The sequence below is a fragment of the Anser brachyrhynchus genome, assembly GCF_964034855.1.
Source record: "Anser brachyrhynchus genome assembly, chromosome: 13".
Classification (NCBI taxonomy): domain Eukaryota; kingdom Metazoa; phylum Chordata; class Aves; order Anseriformes; family Anatidae; genus Anser; species Anser brachyrhynchus.
Window position 1 is genome coordinate 10,890,299 of NC_137708.1, and position 23,144 is coordinate 10,913,442.

At 48.8% G+C, this 23,144-nt stretch overlaps 1 protein-coding gene across 7 annotated transcripts in view; it reads right to left on the reverse strand.

Annotated features, from left to right (window-relative positions):
- Positions 1–2,235: 2,235 nt before the first annotated feature.
- Positions 2,236–23,144, reverse strand: part of LOC308177416 (gamma-aminobutyric acid receptor subunit alpha-3-like) — an 84,647-nt gene continuing 63,738 nt past the window's right edge. For all 7 annotated transcript variants that reach the window (XM_080554686.1, XM_080554689.1, XM_080554687.1 and 4 more), the window contains exons 6-10: positions 16,777–16,859; positions 13,724–13,867; positions 12,316–12,468; positions 9,267–9,478; positions 2,236–2,806 (exon numbers count right to left, since the gene is read on the reverse strand). In XM_080554686.1, coding sequence (XP_080410812.1) covers positions 2,477–2,806; positions 9,267–9,478; positions 12,316–12,468; positions 13,724–13,867; positions 16,777–16,859 — 922 coding nt within the window. In that variant the 3' untranslated portion in view covers positions 2,236–2,476. The remainder of the gene's footprint in view (positions 2,807–9,266; positions 9,479–12,315; positions 12,469–13,723; positions 13,868–16,776; positions 16,860–23,144) is intronic.

Below are 23,144 nucleotides of genomic sequence, written 5' to 3' on the forward strand. Positions count from 1 at the left end.
ATACACTTCATCTAGCTTATTTAAGAAAATGACATCCAAGTAGTCTCCCAAACAAACAGCCTCACGGCCAGTTAGCACAGCGATTACAGCCGGGGAGCTGGGGGGTGGCAGCAGCACCCACTGCTGGAGGGGACAGTGCTGGCATGGGGGGAGCACAAGGGGCACGGGGGTGCGCGGGGTGCAGGGCAGTGCTGGGGCAGTGCCAAAGTAGCGGGGATGTCCCCCCTGCCCAGCAGATTTGGGGACAGTGCGTCCTCCCTCCGCTCCTCCAACCTGATGCTGGGGCTTTCCCCTCCTCGCTGCCTGCCGGGGAGCCCTGGGGATGAAAGGCACTGTAGAAATGTCACGGGTGGTTTGGGGTGTGGATGGCACGGCTAGAGCTGGTTTCCTTCACATCTGCTTGGGGGATGTGCCACATCTCGCCCCACGCTGCCTGCTGGTGGACGGGACACGCCGGGGGCTGAGCTGAATGTCTCCGAGCTCCTCTCCTTGTGCGCTGCTGCTGAGCCAGCAAGAGAGGTGAGGGACGGGCAGGACTTGCACCAACGCCACGCACACTGCAGGACGAAGCATCCTGCCCTGCCCCGCTCCATCCTGCCGTCCCCATGGATATTCCAGGTGGGGTGAGTCCTGCGCCTCGTGCTCAGCCCCGCTCCGGTGCTGGCAGGGGGTGCTGAGCTCGGTGCAGAGGCTCAAAGCAATGCTGAAGACATCACGCTGGGGGTGCTGGGGCCCCGAGCTGGCTGCGTGCACCCAAAATGTGCGGGGGGCAGGTGGAGGGGGCAGCCAGTGACCAAGGAAAGAGGTGGCGCATCCCATCCTGAGAGCAGGGCTGCTGGCAGGATCAGTGCCACCCGTGGGATGGGGATGAGCACTCACAGACGGAGTGCTCCTCATAGCAGGACAGTGTGTGCAGGGGTCCAGGCACCAGGGTGGGGTAGGAGGGACAGGGCTTGGATGCCACCAACTTGTGCTGCTGCTGGGAAGGGGGCAGCTGCTGGTTTGGGACCCTGACTGAAGGGCCATGAAGAGAGAAAAAGCCTCTCTCCAAGGCACTGGGGGGCTTTCTTGGAAGGGTTTGCAGGTATTAGAGCTGTGTCTCATCTCAGTGGGTTTGTGAGATGGCGTCTGGTCACACATCTCCCTGGGACAGCAGTATCCCCACCACCACCACCACTGTTTCAAGGAGCCCCTTCTGCTGTTTTCCCCTGGTGGTGAGGACGCTCAGCTGCATTCGTGGGGGACAGGGGGGTTCTTGGGGACCGACTAGAGCCCCAGGCACCCCCACAGGTGTCAGAGTGGTTTCTGGTGTGCCAGAGCAGGAAGGGGCCTGAACCAGCACTGCTGCTCAGGTGCACGAGAGCAGGAACACACCGTGAGCTGGATGTCCTGGGGGTGTGCTCCTCCCTGGCAGTGTGGCTCCCCTGGGAGGCAGGGGCTTCTCTGCCTAAATCCACCGAGCAGTGAGATATTTGTTACTGGGGGCTGCACAGTAGCCAAAGGAAGATGAATGGGGAGCAGGGAAGTCAAGAAGGAGAAGTGGATGGGGCCAAGAGAAAGTGATAAACTATCTGTCTGAGCTCTATGGCTTCCTGATGCTGAAGGCACGTGGCCTCACAGCTACTATCTCCTCGTAGGCATTAGAAAGCTCCAGTCCTGACCTCAGTCACTCACTGACCCTGAGAAAAATGATTTCTCTAGTAGAAAATATCCCGTCCTCTAACATGAATTGCCCCAAGAGTGCAGGATGTCAGACAGACAAGACCTTTCTCACCTGTTCTCATCTGGGGAGAAGCATGGAGGAAACCAGCAGCTGGGCTTGGTTGAAGCAGCTGGTGAAGACAGAGGAGGAAGCCCAGTAGATACCTACAAGATGCTGTCACCCTGTTCCACACCTGCCAGGGTTCTACCAGCCCCTGGCACTGGCCCATGCAGCACCGCTCCCTCTACAGAGCAGCTCCCCTGCCCCTAGGGGAGCACAGCCTAGCACAAAGCGCCAGGCACTGAAGACCAGCCCAGTGACTGACTCTGGAGGCCTCCACGTCCTTGAGCCCATGCCACCAGGAGTGTCCACCACACTAGGGCAGTCCATCGCAGAAGAGGAGGAGGGAGGCAGCCACCAGCGGAGAGGAGCGCGAGATGGCAGTGGCATGCAGACCGTGGAGGAGGAGAGATGGAAGCACAGGGTGACTTGGGTGGGTGGGGACATCAGATTCACGATGTTAGAGGCACAACTTGTTATGATCCTTTTTTTTTTCCTTTCATCATCAAAGAAAAAACAAACCAAAATAAGACAAAACTAAACGTATACGGGATTAAATTAAAATCACAGTTTTGTTTACATTATAAAAGAATGATCTAATAGTAATAATAATATCAAATGAACAATAATAATTAAACAAAACAGGAGAGAAGAAAGCCCTGGAGAATTCCTGCCTGGGTGTTGCTCACTGATGGAAGGTTTATTGGACCGGTTTTATTGTTTGGGGATCATTCCTTTGATAGCTGACTCCCGGTTTACATAGGTAGCCCAGTAGACTAAGTTGAAAATGGCAAAGAGGACTGGAAAGACGATGCGGGACATCTTGTCTACCTTGCTGACGCTGTTGTACGTCTTCTTACTCTCTGGGAGCTTCTCCTCTATGCGGGGCATCTTGGGGGGCATGTTGGTGGCCGTCGCGGTGGCAGCAGCACTCTTGGAGATGGTGGGCAGGCCGGGGTCCTTGGCGATGTTGAGGGCATATGTGGTGCCAACTATGTTGTAGGTGTTGTTGGTTTTCTTCGCTAGTGCCACCGGTTCTTTTTTCTAGGGAAGGTGGAAGAAAAACACAACAGAGATGAAGTGACTGTAGAACTGCACAGAGAATATTTTGTCCTCTGAGTTTACCTGCCTGTCTGGATGAGAAGATGGAAAAGGGAGCGAGGAGCAAGAGGCCGAGAAGGCAGCACTGTGGAAGGGAAGGAAGATGTGGTGAGAAGATGGCCAGAACCCATGACATCTGCCACATGAGGGCAGCTGGAGCAGCGGGATGTGCTGGTCTAGGGTCTCCTTCAATTACACCGGCTGCTCCGTGTAAGCTTGGCATGGAGCACGGAGCACAAAGAGGTCCTGGACTGGCAGCTAGTTGTTAGGTCTGGCTGCAAGTCAAATAACTGAAGCCACACAGCCTCACAGCCTCCTTGCAGCTCCTTAGATGAGAGCAGGGGTACAAAACGGTGCGTGCAGCTGCACTTGAGCAGTAGCTGCCCAAGATGGGTGACTCCTTGACTGGCCGAGTGCTGCCAAGTCTGTGCTGTATATTGCTAGGCCAGTACAAGTGAATGCAAGCTCAAACTCCACACGGACTCCTTGACTTCTCCCTCAGCTGGGTTCTGTTTTCTGTTGTATGTAAGGTTCAGCCACAGAGAGACGAAGCAGGAATGCATTCTTTAGAAAAGCATGAGACCCAGTGTGGTCATCTTAGGGGAAGAACTTGATTTTCTGCTTAGCCGGTCTGCTTCCTGGATCAGGTGAGAGGAGGAGACATCATAGACAGTTTTTTTATTTTTTATTTTTTAGCCAGAAAACCAGTGGCCTTAAGAATGTGGGTGACAGCACTGCAATGCTTTTGAACCATGATACTAAAAGGCCATATCTTACACTGCCTCAGTGCCCTGAATATCTCACATGGAATACCTCGGAATTTAACGTCACGACGTCCACAATGCCTCTGGGATATTTTAGTTCCTCTCATCACCTACCCAGGCAAGATACAGAACAGACAGAAAGGATTTGCAGTAGCTCTGGTTTTCAGGACTCCAGATGCTATAAGGGCAGAGGGGAGCCTTTCATCTTGCCTTCATATCTAAGGGTTGCTGCAAATCAAGGGAGAAAAGTGCAGCCCTCCCCCAGGGCTCCAGGGAGAGCAGTGCTGTCCTTGCTGAAGGGTGGAGAGCTTGCACAGGAAATGGAAAAGACAGACTTGCGTTTGACATGGTGCACTAAAGGATGAAGGAGGACGCTTAAGACGGACAGTTCCGATGTTAATGAAGATGAGTGGATGGGAAGACAGAGCTAGAGAGTCATGATGGATGTTTCCCCCACCCCGGGGATCTTCCTGTTGTTGTCAGGGACTTGAGACCAGCTGCACCACAGGCCATATTGTATGAAGCAATCTAGGTCTACTGGGAGACGCCTGTTGAATTAAATCTCTTCCTGTGCAGCTATCAGACACCCGACATATCCCAGCACCTGTGTGTGTCCATGTGGTGTCCGCTGTAATTACACCAGGAGTCAGAGCTAGACACAGCAATCACTCACAGTGGGAATCTAAAATCTAAACTCAGAACAAGGTGTGACTTCTTATCTCATTTTCCATTCAAAAGCAACTGAAACACAAAACAAGGTTCATTCAGTCATTTCCCAGTGGTGTTTGGCACTGGCTTCTATGTACGTAGGCATGCAGACACCACGTGCAAAGTAAGGGCTGGGAGAAAGGGAGAGTGCACAGCCAGCAGGATGTGTTCATCTCTGCATCCTAGCCTGAGAACCAGAAAGGCTGGATTGACCATCCGACCTGCAGAGGTACTCCAAGGGCTTTACATTTCAGGCTGTTCTTGTGTTGTAAATGTGTCCACAATCACCAGGAATATTTCTGGTTACCTTAGGAAATGCATTTTCCACAGCAATTTTCAGTGGGATGCTAAAAAACCCAGACTTCTGCACAACCTTTCAACCCCTCTCCAGTAACATCAGAGCTCTGACTGCAGTCTCGTCGCAATTACAGAAATTAACCTGCTCTTAGAAGGAGGTCTAAATGTCTAGAAAAGTCCGGATCTGACTAAACCACTGATCAGACCATATTCATAGTCCTCTACGGATAATGTGGGAGAGGTTGTTATGATCTTTAATGATTAACTGTGTGACTGATTTCTGCAATCATTAGAGCCACGTTAGCTTGTACCCCCTGCACAGGTGAACATTTCCTGCTAAAGAGCTGATAAGAAGCAAATAAAGGACTAAAGATGTTTCACCTTCTAAAACATTCAAATGTGGTTTAGTATGATTAGTTATTAACATAGCTACAGGAGGTAATAAAATAATTAATAGTAGATAATGAAATGAAAAACATTGTTGTTTGCAGAATGTAATTTGAAGTTCACTGTGATTATTTGAGTATTAATCAGCCATGTTACGTGAATAAGATGACTATTAATGACATGACATTTTCAACCTGGCTAGCTTTTCTGCCCCAGAGCTTGCAAAGTGGATCTGTCTTGTCTAGCCAACGGCATTTGAAAACAGAAGGCTGAAATTGAGGAAATTCAGGCTAACATGAATGCTGTGGGTGTTGGCAGCAAACAACTGCTCCTATTAATGTGATTCAGAGGCCCCCAGGATTTTGCTCGGGCTTCTCTGGACCTCAGATCAGACTGTTCAGGTAGTGCTGAGGCTTGGGAGCCTACAACCAGAGACATTTTTTAGCTGTCCACAGTTGCCCTGGTCAGTGCTGGGAGCCTGGGCAGTCTTTGCTAAACATCCAGAGCACATGCTTCCCATCAGAGCACACACGTGCAAGAAAACAGGCTCCTGAGATGTCAGAAAAAATGGTTCAGCCTGAAGATACTAGACTACGCTTTATAAATAAATGTTTTAGGCAAGATTTTGACAATCAAATAAAGCAAAACTTGTTTATTGTTGTCAGCTGCGAAGTAGCCCTCAGCTTTAATAACCCTGCACACTTATCTATGAGGAGTTTCATGTTGTACTGAATCAGATGGAAAGAGTGGAAAAACAAGAGGAGACCCCATATTTACACTGGAAAGACTGGCCTAGTTAAAATGTTTATGTTGAAAAGCTATTCTCGTTTTTATGTCCCAGTTTAGGCCCAGGGAGACTGAAGCTGCTGCACGAAGTTATCTTCCTGAGCTGCTCTCCCGAGGGAAATACTATAAAATCTGGTCTGAAGATAAATATGACCACAAACACACACGGTGGAGTACAATAGCATTTCGTTAAATATTCTTGTCTCCCAGACTGTCTGTTGAGGTGCTAAAGGCTGAACATCTGAAATTAGGGGAACTACTGGTTCTGCTGATGGTCTGTCAGAGACTTAGCTCTCTGCACCTCCTCTCTGGCAGCTCAGTATCTTTCTTGCAGTGAGAGGCCCAAGCCGAACCCAGTATTCGAGGTGCATCACTCACCCCTCCCATCCCTTCTTCATTCTGCTCATGTGGAGGTGACATCAATGATTCTACACTCTCTGCATCTCCAGACAAAAACTCAGAGGTTGGATCACCACCAGACACCACGTGGACAGTGTGGAGACAAAGAGGGTGAAACGGTGTCAAAGGATGACACATGGAATCTAGTGAAGATTTTGGAAGCATAAATCATTTGCAGTGCTATGGGGAGCCACAGGAGATTGTGAACGCAGTAGGACAAAGAAGACTGGGCTGCAGAGCATGGTCAGCAAAGGAAAGTCACATTAAAACATATTTACCATAGTGAGGCAGAGAAAAAGGGTCTGAACCACCCTGTGAGTCTGTAAATTGGTTGAAAATTGTGGTCTATGAAGGTTGGTTCTAGCTCTTCTCTGTTGGAAGGAGGGGACTGAAACAAAGATGCCATAGGTGGAAAGAAACGAAGGAGAAAGAATAATGATTCCTTGGTGACCTTGATCAAGGGGTAAACTTCAGAATTGCTGAAGGGTGGGTTGGACAAAGATCTTGGCTTCACTCCATCAGTAGAGAAGGTACCTGGTGCAAATGGCAAGCATGCCAGACACCTCCAAAAAACAAGGAAGAAAACTCAAAGATGATAGTATCAACAGAGAGGTTTGGAGGATGCTCCTTGGTGACTTTTCCTCGGTAAAAAGACACGTGAAAAGCACATAGAAAATTTGGACATAACATTTTCACCAAGATCTACCCATCGTGGTTAAGTCCTACCCAAAAACTGCTTTGCCTCACAGAATCCTCCAACTAAATTGGTAGAATGAAGGGGACAAAGGAAGAATAGAACCTGCCATGAGAGAGTGGACATGCTGGGAGTACCTGTCAGCGACCCGCAGCTTTTGCAAAATAGGGATTTCTTTTAAATAGGCTGGGAAGCATTGCTGCTGCCTGCATTTGAGGTGAGGGCAGGGCTGACACTTATTGATTTCTTTTTTTTTTTTTTTGTGTTCATGTAAGGAAACAATCAAACCTGGAATGAGGATCCTTGCCATCACATCAATAAAGAACATTCTTTTTGGCTGGGGTGAACGCTCTCCAGAGACCAAGGCTCAGCCTGGGCTTGTCACTGGCAGTTTTACTCCTGGTATCAACACTTTAAAATGCCAATAGTTATTCTCTGGCCTCCTCTTTCTTTAGTGGTTTCAACCACCTGGCTTGTCAATTGTTTCAAGAACAGCTAAATAAAGGCTGGAACTGAGCCAATGTGGCACCTCCCCTGCGTAGCAAATTCACTGCTTGAAAATATTCGGTGGAATAGAGACGAAAGCAAATATGGTGACACATCATATTCACAAGCCCCCTGAAAGTCCATGACTGTTCAGGAAGTTATCCTTGGATGCGTGATTTCAGATGTTATTGTTTGCAGCATATATAAAAGTGAAATAGAGAGAATAGGGTAGAGTGAGAGCTTCTGAGCTGCAGAGACCAGGGTGGGTTAGCCTTTTGAGTTTGCAGCAGATAAGGAACAGGGTTGGCTTGAAAAAGAATCCACAAATTTGGAGTCCATTGCAATTCTTCAGGCTGACACCAATTGCAGCAAACTCTCCCAAGGAGTGCTTTCTCTGAAACATTTCCAGTCCTGCTTTGGTTTCTTGTTCAATTACCATGTGTGCAAACATTCTGCCTGTTTTTACCGTATTGCTTCAGCATGGTTGGTTTTGCAGTGCTGGGTCAATAAATAAATCGAGGAAACTGCTTCTTTTATCATAAATTGAAGCTTTTAAGTCTTTGTTGCTTTTTTGGCTGTGCTCAGTTCACATAACTGCCCAAGGCTTTGTGAATCCTGACTTTGTGCTGATTTACCCATCCCTGAAAGGGATAGGGTTGCTTTGAGGACCTGCTCTGATTTTTTGTTCATGCCAATGACCTGAGAAAGATTCCTCTCCTCTCCAGAGGCCCAGCTAGTGCTATGGCTCATGATGGATGTGGAAGACAATGAACAGGCCTCCTCTGGAGCCCTTCTGCCATGAGCCTGGTGCTCAGACCACAGTTGCAAAAGCAAATGGATAGAGAGAGTCCAAGAATCACAAGGCAGAGGCATTCAGCACCCAGTGATGGCTGTGGTTTTCCACAAGGCCTCCGTTCTTCTGCTGTGACCTCCATACCAGAGAAATGGCTGGCTGTCGTCCTCCTAAAAGTTACTGCAGTTCTGCCAGGTATTTGCATAGAGCCCCACAACAATTTTAAATAACACATTGAAATGCAAAGGAGAAAAATATAGAAGCTCCAGAACCGAGAACAAGGACAAATGTGATTTTCAAATTGATTCAATAAATATAAACAAGGAGCAGCATGCTACAGTAAGCGATTTCTCTGCGCAGCCCAGATTAAATCAGTCAGGAGGGAGGGGGCACGGGCAGGGCTAGTGATGGCTGTCAGGAAGGATGCTGCCAGAGAGGCTGATCCTGAGCAGAAGGAGAAACGTGGGTGATGCCAGGCACTAATTTACTGCCAGGTGCCGTTTCTGATTGCTTGCTTCCCACCCATCCTCTTTGCCCAAGCGTACAAAGCAGCAGCTGCCAGCAGCTGTGGGCAACAGCACGCGCCTTAGGGCCTGCCCCTCGCTGCACCATGCTTGCCTGTGCTGGGGGAGACCTACGGAGGGGGTACCTGCTGCAGGGGACACAGCACAGTGGAACCATCACCATTGGCGAGGCTGGCATCCCGTGGTGTATTTGGGCTTGGGTGGCATGTGGGCGACATGGAGCGGGGCATTTACGGGTTTGAGGAAGATGGAGAAAGGAGACCACCAGCAGAGTAAGACCAAAACGTGCACGCATTCTCATTTCCACCAGCAAACAGTCATGCAGAAAGGCACAGGAAAGAGCGAGCAGTCTGATCTGGGTGTTTTTCTCCAGCTAAGCACAGCAACCAGCCCTCCTCCCTCATTCCCCAAGAACCGCTGCAGTCGAGACCTGAGCTGGGAACCCCAGTAAGTAGCACCCAGCCTCCCGAGTGCTGTGGGGCTGCATGCTACCCACTCCTGGTCCCAGCGCAGCTCTCTCGTGCAGCGTTTCTTCACCGTCCCCGGCCTCGGCCATGGGGCTCACCTTCATCTCTTGGGCCTCCAGCACCTTCTTGCCATCCCAAGCCCAGCTGCGCTTGGTGAAGTAGTTGACGGTGGCAAATTCAATCAGCGCAGAAAACACAAAGGCGTAACAGACGGCTATGAACCAGTCCATGGCCGTCGCGTACGCCACTTTAGGCAACGAGTTTCTTGCGCTGATGCTTAGTGTGGTCATGGTGAGGACGGTGGTGACACCTGTGGGAACACAGCAGGAGGCAAGGGTGCTGTCAGACCGTACACTTGCACTCACCCACCCCCAGCATCTTTGTGCCCTGCCTTCTCAGGGGAAAAGCCGGCAAGAAATCTTGTCATGGGTCACATTAGCCTAGCCCACAGATGTACTGGCTCCTTGAGAAAAGGGGGCATTTTGTCCACCACACACACGGACAGGGATACAAGTACTGAAGACAGCAGGCTCCTGCCCAAGGTGCTTCCATTGCATATGGACCTACCAATATCAAAAGTGATTTGGCCACAAAAGGGATGTATCAGAAAAAAATCCCCACTGCCCAGAGGGCAGGGAGCAGGCCAGGCTTAAGAAGAACTGAAATCTGCTCCTCTCTCTGCCACTGACATTAAGCCAGGCCTTGGTGAACCACTTCACATCTTTGTGCTTCACTTTCCCCACAAAACACACAGCTGGCATTTCCATCACATACTTTTGGGAGCTGTCCTCTAAGCTACGTGGCCCATGTTCCCACTGTAATTAAGGGACCTCTAGCCAACAAAATGTACTGTAGTTAAGGGACCCCTAGCCACACCAGCCCACGGTGCAATCTGCAGAATAACAAAGAAGTTTAGGCTGAGAGGGAACTCAACTAGTTCAACCCCTGCTCGAGTCGGGCCAACTGCAGGGCCTTCTGTGGGCCAGTTCCAGGTATCTCCAATTCATATAAACAGTGGCACACACATTAGGATAAGAGGAATCTGACCCAAACTCCATTGACTGTATTTCTGCTCACTATGAAAGAGTCCTACCTCAGAGTTAGGCACCTACATTTAATTCGGGGAGTTTAATTCCTCATCTGTGAATTCCCTGACACTAGGCCTAGCTCCCTCACATGGAGCCTGGTGTGGAGAAGCCTCTTGTTGCTACTGTGATAAAATAAAACAACAATAATGACAATAATAAGGTACAGCTACATAGTAAGGATTTCATGGAGGAGCAGAAACTGGCTACTCTCACAACGCAGGTCTCAGAATATTCTGGAAGTGCTTTGTGGGCTACATGGATGGACTGTGGGACCGCAGGTCCCGCCTGCACAGCCAGGCACCCATCAGTGGTGCATGCTGCCGGAAAAAGTGTCACAAGGATTTATCTTTTAAAATGATCTGTAGCAAAATGCCTATTAAAGCTTTTTTTCATTAAAGCAAGCAACCCTTGCTATCCATTTTCCCCAATAATATGCTTTTCAATTAAAAATACATTAAAAACATTATAAAAATATTGACTAATTTTCACTTCCCTTAAGCTATACTCCTGGTAATTGAAGAGTTTCAGCAATATTGTTGGTAATACTTTCTGAGAGGGAAAAAAAAAGAATAAACAATTGAAGTTCTCATTATTCTCTTAATAGCAAAGCAAAGCAATTTGAGAGCTAAGACATTTTTCACAAAGGTAGCTTTTAATTTTTCAATCAGCTTTTTCCTGACGAATCTGTGCTGCTACTTGAGCAAACCTGTCTAATTGCAAATATCGGGATAACATGAGAGGGAATCAAATATCCTCAGAGAAGGGCTCAGCCCAGGCATTGGGAGAGCAGAGGTGCTCCAGAGCTGGTGCAGGAGTTCTTTTGAGAAACACTCTTCGAGGTGGTAGAGAGCTTCACATCCTTCACGATATGATGTGCAGGTCTGCATCCTTCCCTCCAGCCTTCCCCCATCGCAGAGCCAAGGCTCTGTCTGCCCCCTGGCAGTGGGGTATGGTGGGGTGGTGGTTTGGGGGTATAGATCCTGAACTCAAGGTCTTGGCAGGAAAGCACAGAGCAATTCTGTTATCATATATTTGCTAAAGCTATTAATACATGTGCAATGCCAGCCTGACACTTTGCTTCAGAGAGGGGGTCTGAAACCAGCTGAAGAAAATAATAACAAAATATTTACTGTGCAGTTAAACTGCCGCAGCTCAGGATCCTGTTCCGTGGAGTCTGACCAGGGGCACATTAGCAACTTCAAAGGTAGAGCATTAAACGCCTCCCCATGTACCCACCCTCTCCTCAACTCAAAAGCTCATACAGATAAGCAGACACAGCCAAATGCATATAATTAGATGATCAATACCTTGATTACTGTTAATATTTATGGCTTGGCTTGTAGCAGAAACATGGACGGAAGTATTTGTTTACAGAGATTCAGTGGAAATAGGAGCACTGGAAAGACGCTGAGAGCTATCATGGGAAATGGCCATCGGCTTCACTGATGCCAGTCAAGGCCAGAGAAGACCAGCTCTGATGACTGGTCCTTCCTCCCTTTGTTTCTCAGCCACCCCTGAAGCCTGCCTTGTTCTGTAGCCTTTCTGTTCCCATGGGATCATTTTCTCCTCCAAGCTGTGCTCCAAGCAGGACACGCTGACTCAACTCGTGGCAGCCTATGTGTGCTGGAGATCAGGATTCTTGATAATTTAGCTTTTTTTCTGCCAGCTACATATTAATAAGGCAGCCCAAGAAAGGAGAAACCATCCACTGGGGTCATGAGCCAGAAACTCTCTGTAAGGCAGCAGCCTACACCGCCTCAGCTCATCTCCTTGCATGGGGCATGGACATTGGTGTTTGGGCCCAGACCTCAGCAGCCCCATCAGCCTGGGCCAGCTGCCTTGCAAACCCCCAGGCCACCGGGGCGAGGCGAGCTGGCTCTGTAGCATGGTGATCTTGTCTACCAAAGGGATGGCGGAGGCATGGATGGGATCTGGAGGCAGAGAACTTGCTGCATGCACCGAATTGCTCTGTGCTGTGAATCTGGACAAAGCAGCAATTTCCCATTGCTTGCCTTTCTCCCCTGACCTGACCAGAAACCCCACATGCCCCCACACTCACCAAAAACCGTTCGGGCAGGGACGGACTCCCTGTTGAGCCAGAAAGAGACCTGGGACAGGATGACAGTCATAATGCAGGGCAGGTAGGTCTGGATGACAAAGTACCCAATCTTCCTCTTGAGGTGGAAGTGTGTGGTCATGACAACGTACTCCCCTGCAGAGACAGATGGTTAGAGACGCAGAGCCACCACTGTGCTCCAGGATGGCACCGACTGAGCACCAGTCCCTCTCTAAAACACCAACAGTCTGTCCTGAGCAAACTTGCAAACTCCAAGATGAAATTCCAGTCTGTGAGTTGTATTGGTGCTGGCTGGCACAATTTTGTGTTTTTTTTTTTTTTTTTCTGACAATTCTGACAATATTTTGCCTCTCCTCACTTTAACCATCTCAAAAAACCAGGGCAAGTTCTGTTGTTAAAGGTCTGGGCTGTAGACCAAAGGAGCAGCCATCTCTATTTTCCTCCAGTACCCTATTCCTCCACTCAAAGCAGTGCACCAAAGCTTTGGATATTTCGCTGGGTTATTGTGCCTTTTTGTTGTGAGTGTGGCTCTGCTAAGCCATTACACGCAGGAGCCGTTAGCAGCTTTCTTGCCATTTCAGGTTATTCATCTGTACATTTTACTACAACTTAAGTAGAGAGATGGGCCAGATATTATGACATTTAGTCCCCTGGACTCCCTACATTTCCCCAAGGGAGGTGATATGAGTTGTTACAGACAGACACTATTAAAATCAAGTGCACCAGAGAGGAAATATTCTCAAATGAGAGAATTACTGGTGCATACAGAAGGAAAAAAAAGCAAAGAAGAAAAGAAAGACGAGAGAAACACATGAGATAACAGAAGCTATCAGTACCTGAATTCAGAAAGAAAGGGAGGAGCAGCAGATGGGAGAGAAAGATGATTAATATTGGTCATTAATCAGAGGAAACATTTGTTTGGAAGAATCTTCTATTAGCTGTGATAATATTTGTGTAAACAGATGCAGTGAAAATCACACAACATCATGTTGCATTCACCTCCCCTGCCCGCAATGCTCTCCTGACGGGCTGAAAAGGGATCTGAGACAAATGAGTCTACAGTACCAAGGACCAGCTGGGCAAGATGGGGCAGATTTTCTGCACATCAGGTCATTTTAGATGCTTGAAATCAGTTTTCTAGAGGGTACAGATAATAAGGATCTCTCTGTAGAACCCACTAAAAGCTAAACATCTTAGTGCCTCAAGGTGACAGCCCCAGATGTCCTCAGCCATGTTCTCCAACATCACAGGGCTTGAGAAGCACCATGTTCCTCACCGCCTCCATGTACTGCCTGCATAATTACGCAAAATCATGGTATTCAAAGCCCATGGATCTGTCTTGCCTGACAGTGTGCTCAGCCCATGCGTCTCATCATGGTCCCACACGTACCTGTGCTGGATCGGACCATCTCTGTCCCAACAACGTGGCCCAGCAGGTCATACTGGTTCAGGCGAGATCCACCCTTTGCTACTTCCACTGATTTATCCTTCCCCAGAGTCCAGGTGTAGATCACCTCTGTCTTTGTGTAGGCATCTGCAGAGGAGAAAGAAAAATGAGGTTTGTGCTTCTGGGTGACCTAAAATATACCAAAATTAGCCTGTAGCCTGCAGCCTCCTTGCTGTACGTTCCTCAGAGCCACATGGCTGAGCACAGCCAAGCATGGCCAGAGACAAAGGCAGCTCAGCAACTGCTAATTGAATGAGCAAAAGGGAACTAGGGTTTTGGGAATGGAGCTGGAAGGAAGATAGGGGCAGAGCAATGTCACCGACAAATGCTGTCGCCTTGACACAGTGGCTCTGCAAGGGCTGGCTCCAAGCAGAGGCAAAATAGGAAGGCATCCAGGCCAGCATGGTGCTGGGGCAGCAGGACAGCCACCACCCTGCCATGCCAGGGGCTGGGACAGTTACGCCGTCAGCGGCTGGCAAGAGGGGTTACACACAAATGGGGTTGAATTTCAGGTTGTTTAGTTTAAAATAAATAAATAAATGCAAATCTTTACCTTCAGGCGTAGCTGTCCCCAGCCTCACAGCCCTGGAGGTGGTGTGCCCTCCCACCAGTGTGTTCTGTGCACTGTGCGACCCCGTGCCTGCAGGGCAGTGCTGGGAAGACACTGCCTGCACGTTGCAGAAGACAGCAGGCAAGTTCTGCTGAGCCACTGCAAGGGGCAGCACTGGGCTCACAGCCAGGGCAGCCTTCCAGTGACTTGCAAGCTCCCCTCTCCATCCTTGCCCAGAACCGCCCTAAAACACACACGGTCACCATCACCTTCACAAGCCTTTGTGACCAAACCCCTGCTTGTTCCCATAGCTGCTCTCTTTCCCACTTGTTCTCTCAGTATTGCCAGTCCTCCAGTATCTAGAAATTAAGTTTCTCCAGGCTCTACTAGGTGCTACAACTCTCCGTAACGCTCTCAAGCTTTCTGTCCAGACCCACTCTGCAGTAATTTTCTAGGCAAGAACAAAGTTCACTATCTGCAAAGCCATTTTAACAAGTGTTTTTCATTCATTTTTACCACCAGCTTCTTGTATTAAAATATTAAGACATCTCTGGCTAGGGTCAGCCCAAGCATTGGGTCAAGTCTACTATGGAAATTTCTCAGCTCATGCTTTGTGGATGATTGTGTCCTAAGACAGCTAGATTTCTCTGATTTTTTAAAAACAACCATTGTTATCCCTGCACTGTGGGTTTTGGCAAACCTGCTAAACGCTAAGCAGACACTGTGTGAAGCAGGGGGAGTGGTTTTGATGATCAGCCAACGTTTCTCAGCACGCCACGGTGCTGCTTAAGCACTTCAGATGCAAGCTGGCACTTCTCATCTGATGTGCAACACTGCTTTTCCAGCCCCTCCTTCCAGCTCTCCACATGCTCCTGGAGACCACCTTCCTCCTTCAGGCTTAGCTTTGTACTGCTCTGCCAATGCTCCTCTGCCTTGGTGGGCAGCACCTTCTGCTCTGACAATCGTGGTTCTCCCACCGCCACTCTCAGTCTGCAGGGGAAACATGTACACGTCTTCAGTGCCATCCACTTCGCTTCATACCTGAAAGTGCAGGTTTCTTCTCATCTGGTTGTCCAGGATAGAAGTGTATCTGCTGTCATGTAGCCATAGCACGGATAATTGGAACCTATTTAATGCCAGGAATCTGTTTTATTTCTGGTCAATGACCCACTTGCAATGCAGTCTAGTCCAATTCAAACAAGGACAGGTCTGTAACATTTAGTGGAGCTGATAAGTCTAGCAGCATCTTCTGCTTTCCTAGTCTCAGCTGCTGTACGAATCTCCTATTACTGGCTTAGAAACAGTTCTCTGCTGTGTTCATCTATCTCTTAGGGAGCGTGGAGAGAGGTAAAGCCATCACCTTCACTGCACTTTTGGTCCAAGGAATGAAGTGAGCACACGGTGTGCACTTGGGCAACTGTGGCTCTCTGAAATGGCTGATCCCCTTACTTCTCCTGCGAGCTCTCTGCTTTCCCACTTGGGGCGCATGCCATGGTGGCATGGGGACAGGAGGCCTCTGATAAGCCATTCAGCTTGTGGGGATCACTTGTCACCGAGGCAAATTTGGCTATCCTTTGAACAGCACGTCTGGCACTGGCACTGCCCTTGTACTTACAGAATCTGAACCACATTAAGCTTCTTGCAAATGAGCAGCTTCCAGCTATGGGCAGCTTTTTGGTGCAAACAGTGATTTAATCCTACTCCAACATAAGAGAGGTGAACTCACATGCTATGCAAATGGGTGCTTTAGAAATATTCATAGTTACACTAATCAAGGGCAGCTTTCTGAGCTGCTTGTGTCAAAACTCCCATCATTTAAAGGGCAAATCAGTAAAAAATGCCCGGAAGAACCCCAAAGGGTATTCCAGCAGGAAGATGCACATTAGTCTCTTTTCCTCACCAAGAAAGTAATTAGATATAGAGTAATCTGCCTTCCTGAAAGTCTTGTAATAATCCCAAAGTTTAGGCCTGAGGTATGAGATTTTATATCCCTCCTCACAAGGTCAATTAACATTAATAATTCATCCTTCTCTAAGGCTTGCTAATTTACTGGCCTTAGTTATGTCTTGTGGCTATGAGTTCTACATTTAATAGGAGCTGCCTAAGAAATTACTTCTTTTTAGAAGTTTTAAACAATCCAGCTTCATGGATGCATTTTGTCAGAAGACAGAGGGGCAGATGCACATGATAAACATGATTTCTTCTGGTGTCAATCAAATTCTTCCACTTTCCACAGATTTAACCACAGATTTGCTCCCTGCTCATTCCTGATGATGGCAGGAATTGCGTTTGAGATACCAGAAACAAATTTTTAGTCATGTTGCCATTAGCAACTATGCTACAGTTAATAACACCATTAATAAAATCATGGAAGACACTGGCCACGCGAAGGACTGTTCTTTAGCTCTGAAGCTACCACCTTGCAGAGGCTGATCAAGGTACTTACAGCTCCCAAATTTCAGTGGGCAAGCATGCACATCCATTGGGAAGTCCTCCAGGTGCATGGGGCACTCGGCATGAATCGTTAGCCTACAAGACAAAACAAAGGGAATGATCAGAAACACACGGCTGCAGAGGCTCCCACCTGGCCCTTCTGCCATGACAGCTTTACACCGCATCCATCAAAGGCCTCAACGTCGTCCCTAACTCCTGGGTCTTCAGGCAGAAGGCCATCAGCTGTGGAGAGAGCAGAAGGCATGCAGATCTGGCCGCCTTTCCCATTTTTTGAACTCAGCACTACTGACTGGGTTCATCTTTATCCACTCAGTGCGATCAGAAAATCTGCCAAAGCCCAGGACTTGCGTTTGCTTCTGCGCTGTGCAGAGAGCTCATTAACACCAGGGGCCAGGGGACACCTCACGGGTGGTGCTGGAAAGCAGAAGGAAGGGCTTCCAGGGACACCTAACATGGCCATTGCTTCCTGACGGGCTGGGAGGAGCCAAGGGCTGGCAGATTATTCACCGAAGCCAAAGAATTAAGGGGCATGCTGAGCAAAGTGAGAGCCGTGAGGTGGCAGGTGGCACTGCAGGGCACGAGGCCGCAGTGCGCGTGGGGCACCACAGCCCACCTCCAGTGGTGGTGGCACTGCACAGGACGCACACGGGAAGATGTAGAGGTGCCCGTCCCGGGGCTGCTGGCAGGAGTGCTGGACTGCTTTTGTGCTCTACACGTCCACCAAATCCCAGCGGGATGCCTTGTCACTAACTGGTTTCATCAGGGAGGCGCAAGCATAATCACAGCACGCTGCAGAACGTGGGGCCAGGCATGAAAGGATCCATTATAAAAGGCTCTAAAAAAGGAAGCTCTGAGCTCTTCTTCTTCCTCCTTGAAGTACCGAAAAGCCTGCGGACTAGGAGGGAGAGCCAGAACAGATAGCTTCCCCGGAGACTTCTAATATGGTCTCCTCTGGAGGAACAGTTTTGTCAAAATGGACCCACTTCTGATGGCTCAGAAAAATAACGAGGAACAAATAATCTGTGATGGGAGCAAGGGGTGGGTGCAAAGGGCAAGTGCACAGACTGAAGGCTGAAGGTGGCTTGTGGAAAACACAAGTCAAGAGGCACGGTGGAAACCTTCTATCAAGACATTTTCCTTTAGCTGGAAAATGGCCTTTTAACCAATGGGAAATGTTCAGGTCAGTTATTCTCCACAGGAAATATTAAGGCTTTGTCAAATGCAAGACAAACCTCAAAAATAATAGAGGGTTCAGATTTTCTTAGGAAAAAAAAAGAAAGAAAAAAAGAAAAAAGAGAAAAAAAAGAGGAAAAAAGTTTGAAAAGGGATTTTGTTTTCATGGGAGCAAGCCTTAAATGATTCTAGAGAGAAAAAAAAAAAAAAAAGACTTTTTTAAAGTTATCATCAAAGAATCCTGCTGGATGACAGCAAACACTTCCCAAATCACTCCAAGCACCTCTGTGAGGAAACATAAGAGTGCCAGTGTGGCTTGGGGACAGTGGGGCCTCCGGAGAGGATGGAGGCAGCGGTGATGGTGGCCGCAGGCGGCAGATGGTGCTGCGGCAGGCAGGACGCGAGCTCTGTGCCAGGGAGGGCAGCAGCAGCAAATTCCTGCAGAGCTGCTCCGCGTCAGATGCTGTATCCTGGAAACTCCCCTCCAGCAATGAAGTTTTCGGTCTGCCACCGTGAGGGAACGAACCTTGTGATTTTGGAGCCACATCCAGTATCATCTGTTTCTTTTCGAGGATCTGCAAAAGCTGGCACCCCCACCCAGGCAGAGGCGTTAAATCAAGAAGCAGAGGAGCAGAGCTGGAAGCTGACATAACCTTGATGGGGTAGGGCTGGGTGGACAAAACCCTCCTGTGTGACCAGAAGCCCCCACAGCGGGGGTTTCAAACCCTGCAAATCCAGCCTTTGGGGAGGTCCGTGAGGTGAGGCATGCTGCCCTTTGCAGTGGGGATGCAATGCTGCAGAGCAGGCCACACCACGGGGAAGCCTGTGCCTAATTCCTGCATGATATGGCAAAGGGAAGAGGTGAGGAAAGTGGTTTCCTGCAGGCCTTCTGCATCCATCCCCACCATGTTTCAGTGATACCTCCCTGCTTGTTAGTGCAACAGCAGCAAATGGTTTTTTCTGATGTTTTCCAGAGCCAGGTACAACTGCCCCATCTCCACCGGGCACATCCACCCAGGGGCAACTATAAAAACAGCAACTCCCACAGGCAGGATGGCTCAGTTCTGGTAAATAGATCTCAGCAGGATGTGGCCCCATACACCCTGTGTGGACTGGTGAGGTTGCATTTGCTGTTGGGTCACAGGGGCTCTCAGCCCAGCCGTGACAGATACGATGTCTGTACTCTGGCCACGTTAGTCAGAAGGGGTTTAAAGTGTCTGCGCAGGCAGACTCCACGTCTAGTAGAGGAGGCCAGGAGGTGGGGAAGTACAAAACCCAGGCATGTTCTGAGCAAGTCACTCCTTGCTGTCCTCTCCCAGCAGCTGGTGGCTTACAGCTACCACGCTTCAGAGGCTGCATTTAGGCTTTTGAGTGCACAGGAGACCGAGGACCTTACCTTGTCTGTGAATCCTTTCTGAACCCACGTAGGGGCTGGCGACCACCATGTCCTGACGTTCTGCTGAAAGAACTGATAAGGACTTTCCTGCTTTCATTTTGTCTGTGCCCAGCTTGGTTTCCTCAGCCTACCCAAGAACCACAGTGTGGACAACGTTACTTCCTTGAAAGCAAATCACTTCCTCTGACCTGCTGATCTCATTTTCACCTCTGGACTGAACGTACATGCCCATACATGAGAGAAAAGCAGGACTGAGCTTTAGGACGTCAGCCAAGACTTACTAATTTCAACAATCCTATCAGCACATTGCTGCAATGATTTTCTGCTGGGGATCATGTGCCACCATCAACTGCTCTTTCACCTTGATGTTTCTTTTTTATAATCTGGATGAAGATTAAGATTTCAAGAAGCAGGTATAAAATCCTGGTAGCAAGGCATAAGTTAAACAGTCTTTGCTCTTTCTATTCTCTTTCTTGAGTGATGCTTTCTTTTTCCAGCTTGGAATTTACATGGGGAGCTTTGTTGTTTGTAAGCATGTCAAGCATATCCTCACTGATTTTACCACTCAATTATTTCTGTTTCCTCTCCAACTGCAGTGGACTTTTTGCTTCTAGTATTTGTCACTGTCACTTGCATAAAGGAAATGTTGATGCCTCTGCATGCAAAATTTAGCATTCCACCTGTTTCCCTCAGGAGGCCACACAAGACTCTTCCTTTTAACCTTCCTGTTGCTTCCCTGGCTTCACTAACTGCTTTATCATTTCAAAAAGCTCTTAGCTGGGTGTTCACAAAGTCAGCTTTTCCAAAAGACTTCTCCTAGTCAGTGCTTTCCTTCTGATGTATCCTGAACTCCCAAAAAACAGAAAGGCCTTTTTCACCCACTGTTCTGGCTGCAAATTTTGGCTGTGATTAACAGCTACTAGGGATAAAGCTGAACATGGACAGCTCAAGGGACCGCAGATTGTGGGTCCGGTGGCTGAGTGCCATTTAGAGCAGCCAGAAAGAGCCTCGGAGGGGGCCAGGACAGCAGCAGAGACCAGCTGGGCACAAGCTGGCCTTGGCCATACCCAACTACCCACTCCAGGCCATGGCCAACAAGAGCAACTGTCGTCAAGAGAAGGAGACAACTTTATAACAATGCCAGATGACTCCGTGGCTGTGTGGGAAAGCAGCAGTCACAATTTAAATCTGAAGTGTGCCTTATTAGCTGAGCCAGTAAGCAACAGCAAAACACAATAAATATATCAGCAAACTACTGAAAAAAGCAACCTAATCCACCACCTCCTCCACCCTCAACTGAAGAAGCTGGGTCTTTTTTTATCTTTTTTTTTTTTTAAGTCTCCTGAAATTAAATAAAAGCAAAATGCCATATCATCCCAGTGAGATGAGCGTGGTTCAGCAATTTCAACCAGCCTGAAGTCAGCACATTCACGGATAACACGTGAAGGCAGTCAGCTTCCTTGCTGAAAAGAAACGGAGCATAGGCATTCCCCCTCGCAGCTATTCTCCTTGGCCTGAAACCTCTTTGTCTTTGCCCCGTGTGTGCTGGCCCTGAGACGCTCTGACCCATGTACTATTGCTCCCCTTTGCCCCCCACATCCCTCAGCTATCCTTCACTCCCCTTCACCGTGCTCTCCTCTCCTGCAGCCTCTCTTGCACACACTCATCGTTCAGAGCACTAATTAGCAGCAGCATTAGGTGAGCTGTGGCATCAATCACCGCTGAGGAAGTGCCCGTATTCCTCTTTCTCCCCCCCAGCTCTCCCTACAGCCTCCTGTTGCTAGAAGAGGGCTCCTCAGCACCATATGCTTTGCCTAATGAAACGTCAAAATGTCAGACTAAGAGGAATGTACCTCGCTTCCCAGACAATTACCGCTGCCTCTGCGGCATTCGTGCAAGAGAGCCTGTTGCAGAAATTCTCATCTTTGCCCCTGACCCTGTACAACAGAGCTCGTGGCCAGATAGCCACAGAGGTTTGCTTCATTGCCCTGGTGTCCTGTTCAGGTCTGGACATCTGAGCCCTGAAATGCCATTACAAAGCCTCAACAGCATGTGAAAAATAGCCAAACTGCCAACAAACACATCGTCCAGCTGTTGTATCCTTTGGCTTGTCCGTCCCAGTCACTAACAACTTCTGCAGACCTGTCTCGGGATCAAACCGCCAACTCCTCGTGCTTTCCCTCTGCTTTGCTGCCATGGCAGCACCAAAAGTAGAACATCCAGTGGAGAAGCCATGTTTTTCCCTCTTTAAAGTCACGGGGAGCCCTTTGAACTGCTCAACACAATGGCAAGAAGCGTGAATCAGGCTAAACATACCTCTCCCAGGGCTGGCGGTACAACAAACCTCTTCGGCTGCGTTCTCATGGTTACCGGCAGCTTAGCAGAGCCTTTGATGTGTCATTAGAGCCCCCGTCGCTACCTGCCTCTGCCTCGTGCTGCAGGATGAGGGAGAGCCTCGGTCCAATTTCTGGGACGCAAAATGCAATAATCCCTCGGTGTACGTGTGCTCCAAAAACATGACAGCACCCCGCACAGCGGAGCCAACTTTGTTTATGCCGGGGAGATTGCTTGAGTTTTGTCCTGATTTCTCCTCCAGGAGGTTTGTTAATAACCACAGTCAGGATGAATAGGTAGTGTTTGCGGTTTGGGCTGTGTGCAAATCTAGGTTAGGTTTAATTGCTGCGGTTTGAGTTTGAAAGCCAAGTTTTTTCTAGGATCCTTGTGCTGGATCTGAAAACGCAGAATTCACTTTGCAGCCATCCCCCGGAGATTTCAGCCCATGATGGCAGAAATGCAGGGAGATAAGGCGATCCCTGAAGATTTCTCCCTCCTGGGATAGCTTCCTTATGAAAGTGTGCCTACATAAAACCAAACCTGGAAAATAGGTCGTTTCTGCCTTTGGATCCACTCAGGAAACTGTATGGAAGGGAAAAGCTCCAAACTGACTCATAACATCTCACCTCATCTATTCAGGGGCTTGTGTGCTCAGCAGTGTAGCTTGGTCTGCTTGGGTCCCTTTATGCCGTTGCCTACACCAAGCACAAGGTAGGATGAAGCCAAATAGCTGCCACTCTGTACTATGCAGAGGAGCTAGTTCTGGGATGCCTGAGCTGCTCCTCCTGCAGAAGGGAGAAATATGGTTGCACCTCCACTGCACAGGAGGGTTTTGCAAGATGCAGCCTCCAGTTATCACAAATTACCCACGGGTTAAAACAAAAAACAGATAGTAGAACAACCCAAAGCTTTTGCTGTGAGAGATTTTGTGAGACTGTGATTTCAAACAGCAGTCTGGGAGTCACAACCCCCTGAGCACACTGCAGCAGGTATGGGGCTTGCTATCTGGGGCTCAACCACCCTGTTGGGGCTCCACGTGCCCTGGGTGCCTTTGTGCCCAGCTTTGCCTAATGCTGTGCCTCCACCTCACCCAGGGCTGCACTTGTCCTTTCCAGGTGTTTGTGAGCTGCAGCTGAAAACTTTACATTGTCTTCAGCAATACAGGTGCTTGAGGCAAAGTCTTTGGGCATGCAGTTGAATGTGTCAGCCTGGCAGTTAAAGAAAACATCCTCTGAGTGCATAACTTGAGCACATATTGTCTGGGAAACACTCTGACAATAACCACAAAGCCTCAGCACGCCACTCTGACAGTGCCTGTGAAAAGCAGAAGAGCTCTTTAAAGCCTGGATTCACAAAGTTGAATCCCATCGGCACAGCATCAAGCTTTTGCTATTTTCATGTTTCAAGGCCAGGAAGAACCAGAATATTATCGATGTGCCCCACACAATTTGAGCCAG